Genomic DNA, 4,154 nt, shown 5'->3' on the forward strand with positions numbered 1-4,154 from the left:
CTAATCTTTGGGTAAAGTGACTAATTTACCCTTGGTCAAAGTCAACTTCCAGTTGACCTGACTCGCCGAGTTAGGCCGCCAACTCGTCGAGTCCCTTTCCTTTCATCTGACCCCCTCCCGACTCTACTCGTCGAGTTTAGCAAAGACTCGACGAGTTCTCCTTCTATAATATCATCGAATGAACCTTCATCCGACTCGCCGAGTTGTATGAACAACTCGTCGAGTTCACCTTCATCCTATGAACAAGTCCAGTCTGTGACTCGCCGAGTTGTATGAACAACTCGTCGAGTTCATCTTCAAAAGTTGGGAGATTGCCTTGGACTCGTCGAGTCTGTTCATACACTCGCCGAGCCCTATGATTCCCAGGTCCATGGTTAAGTCTAATATGTTGAGTTACTCCCCTGGACCCCTCTAAGACCCTTCTAACACTCAACTGGGTTCCTTTGAACCTGAACAGACTGGGGACTCAAGCCCTGGACTCGCCGAGTTCCAAGAACAACTCGACGAGTCAGTGTTGTCCAAGTCTTATATCTCGATTTCTGATGTACAACACTCATCCAAAATACAGATCTGGGCTTCTAAGATCGGTCTAGCACGTAAAGTTACAAACTTTACGTGCATGCATGGGAGTATAAGCTTAATGGACCCAAAAATGAGGTCTAAAGATGCATGTGGCTCTTTATGGCTACAAAGTTGGCCACTTTACTCTATGTAGTCCCCTAAGGACCCGGGATCTAGAGTCTTAACCCCCAACCATGCTTGCACTCATGATTGGTCACCAAAAGTGGTTCCTAAAAGCCCTAATTCACTCTAAAAAGGGATCTAGAACATGAATGAACAAGGTATAAGCTTTATACCTCTTAGGAACTGTAGATGCTGCACAAACTCGAAATCTTCTGGTTTCCTCTTGGCTCCTCAAGCTTTTCCTTCTTCCTTGTGATCACAAACCACCAAAATCAACAAAAATGGCCTTAGATCTCACAAAACGATTAGGGTTTCAGTATGAGGTGTTCTGGGAGCATAAGGGACGATGGAGGCTGCATTAAGACGTTTAAATAGGGTGCAATCCCTCAGATTTAGGGTTTTGTCCAAACAACGCCTACTCGCCGAGTCAGTCTCCGACTCGTCGAGTAGGTCACTTAAATTTCCCGCGGATCCCGTCTCTACTCGACGAGTTGGGCCATCAACTCGCCGAGTCCAAGAGAAAATACATCCAATTCTTAAATAAAATACATACCAGAAACCCGGTGTTACAAATCTCCCCCACTTATTTTAGACTTCGTCCTCGAAGTCTGCTGCTGAATCTGGAAAAAGCTCGGGGTAGTGCTCCCTCATCTCTTCCTCCAGCTCCCAAGTCCATTCCGATCCTTTGCGGTGCTACCATTGCACCTTCACGAGCTCCACCCTCTTTTTCCTCAGGTCCTTCGACTTCCTGTCGAGGATCGCCACTGGTCGCTCGATGTAATTCAGGCTGTCATCCACCTGAATGTCCTCCAAAGGTACCACCGCCGAGTCGTCCACCAGGCACTTCCGTAACTGGTAGATGTGGAACGTGCTGTGAATCTGACTGAGTTCGGCTGGCAGGTCCAGCCTATACGCCACCTTGCCCACCCGGGCTACAACCCTGAAAGGTCCAATGTACCTGGGCCCAACTTGCCCCGCTTCCTGAATCGGATAACGCCTTTCCAAGGCGACACCTTCAGGAGGACCATATCCCCGACCTGGAACTCCAGGTCTGATCGGCGTTTGTCGGCGTAACTCTTCTGTCGACTCTGTGCAGTCTGAAGCCTGCTCCTAACTTGCTATATCCTCTCTGTCGTCTTGAGCACCACTTCGGTGCTCCCCGTGACCCTCTGGCCCACCTCACCCCAACATATCGGGGTCCTGCACTTCCTCCCGTATAACATCTCAAAGGGAGGACGATCGATACTCGTGTGGTAGCTGTTGTTGTAGGAGAACTCAACTAATGGGAGATAGGTATCCCAACTACCACCGAAGTCTAGCACACATGCCCGCAGCATATCCTCCAGATTCTGGATGGTCCGCTCACTCTGTCCATCCGTCTGTGAGTGAAAAGCGGTGCTAAAGTGTAGACGAGTACCCAACTCGTCGTCGAATTTCTTCCAGAATCTGGAAGTGAACCGCACATCCCTGTCAGAAATCACGGAGACTGGCACTCCGTGTCGAGCCACCACTCCTCGAATGTAGATGTCGGCCAGCTTCTCGGCCGATATACTCTCCTGGATCGGTATGAAATGGGCACTCTTGGTCAATCGATCCATGATGACCCATATGGAATCCACTCCCCGCACGGTCCTGGGAAGTTTGGTGATGAAATCCATGGTAATATCTTCCCATTTCCACATGGGAAAATCCAATGGCTGCATCTTGCCGTGTGGCCTCTGGTGCTCGGCCTTGACCTTCCTGCAGGTCAAGCACCGCTCCACATACCATGCTACATCCCTCTTCATGCATGGCCACCAATAGTCAAGAAGAAGATCCCTATACATCTTCGTCGCCCCGGGATGGATAGAAAACCTGGATTTGTGCGCCTCCTCCATCAATATCTGGCGCACGCCTCCATGATACGGGACCCACACCCTACGGTGAAGGGTCAATAATCCTCGGTTATCATAGTCGAAGGAGGAAACCTGACCCACAATACGCTCGCTCTTCCGATGTTCCTCCTTCATAGCCTCCTGCTGGGCCGCTCGGATTCGGCTGATCCATGAGGTATCTCAAACTCTTATGGTCCGTGTAAATGGTACATCGAACCCCATAGAGATAGTGTCGCCAAATCTTGAGGGCGAAGACGACCGCTCCCAACTCCAAATCATGCGTCGGGTAGTTCGCCTCGTGGGGCTTCAACTGCCTCGAGGCATAGGCGATGACATGCCCTCTCTGCATCAGTACTACGCCCAATCCCGAAATAGACGCGTCGCAGTATACTACAAAGTCCTCCTCGCCCTCTGGCATGGCTAAGATCGACGCCTCGCACAAGTGCAACTTCCATCACAATGGAGCTTGCCGGGAGATGCACTGCAACAACTGTAACAGGAAGGGGAATACCGCTCGTTTTTCTATGGCACCAGGTCAACAGACCACCCAAGCCACTAATGCTGGGATGAGTATGGCATGTTACGGATGTGAGGACACGGGTCATTTCAAAAGGGAGTGCCCACAGGAAAAGAAAAAGAATGTCGGAGTTGTGGGAAGGGTCTTGACAATGGGGCACGAGGAAGCGATGAAGGACCCCACTGTGGTTATCGGTACGTTTCTCCTCAATAACTCATATACATGCATACTTCTCGATAGCGGTGTAGAGAGAAGTTTCATGAGCCACAATTTTAAACACATACTCAAACAAAAACCTCAATCACTCAATGAAATATTCACAATAGAGATGGCTAATGGAAAAACTGAAAAAACCAAAGACATACACATAGGATGCACTCTAACCCTAAACAATCACTCCTTCCAAATCGACCTAATGCCTGTTACAATAGGAAGCTTTGATGTGATCATTGGCATGGATTGGTTAAGCCCTCACCATGCCGATACCATGTGTTATGAAAGGGTTGTCCGACTTAACTTACAAAATAACGAAACCCTTGTCATCTATGGTGACAAACCCGACACAAACCTCAGAATCGTTTCTTGCATCAAGGCTCAAAAGCACCTGCGCAAGAAGTACCACATATTCCTAGCCCACGTTGTTGACGAGAAGAGAGAAGTGAAGGATATCAAGGATATTCCAGAAGTCTGCAATTTTCCTGACGTATTCCCAGATCACCTTCCGGGAGTACCACCCATGCGACAAGTTGAGTTTAGAATCGACTTAATTTCTAGAGCCACCCACATAGCCAAATAACCATATCGTTTAGCCCCAAAAAATATGCAGGAATTGTCCAGTCAACTGAACGAACTACTAAGTAAAGGATTCATCAGACCAAACTTCTCACATTGGGGAGCACCGATCTTGTTCATAAAGAAGAAAGACGGATCATTCCATATGTGCATTGACTATCGGGAGTTAAACAAACTCACCATCCAGAACCGATATCCCCTACCCCTAATCGACAATCTGTGCGACGAACTTCAGGGATCGAGCTACTTCTTGAAAATCGATCTAATGTCGGGGTACCATCAGCTCA

General features: G+C 48.6%; 1 protein-coding gene across 1 annotated transcript; it reads left to right on the forward strand.

Moving 5' to 3' along the window:
• The first annotated feature begins 2,974 nt into the window (after nucleotides 1-2,974).
• On the forward strand, nucleotides 2,975-3,871 carry LOC145157803 (uncharacterized). The gene has a single exon (XM_079076793.1). The coding sequence runs from the start codon at nucleotides 2,975-2,977 to the stop codon at nucleotides 3,869-3,871; it is 897 nt and encodes a 298-aa protein (XP_078932919.1).
• Nucleotides 3,872-4,154: the final 283 nt, after the last annotated feature.

This window comes from Lactuca virosa, chromosome 2 (assembly GCF_052849685.1).
Source record: "Lactuca virosa cultivar CGN04683 chromosome 2, Lactuca_virosa_CGN04683_v6, whole genome shotgun sequence".
Classification (NCBI taxonomy): Eukaryota; Viridiplantae; Streptophyta; class Magnoliopsida; order Asterales; family Asteraceae; genus Lactuca; species Lactuca virosa.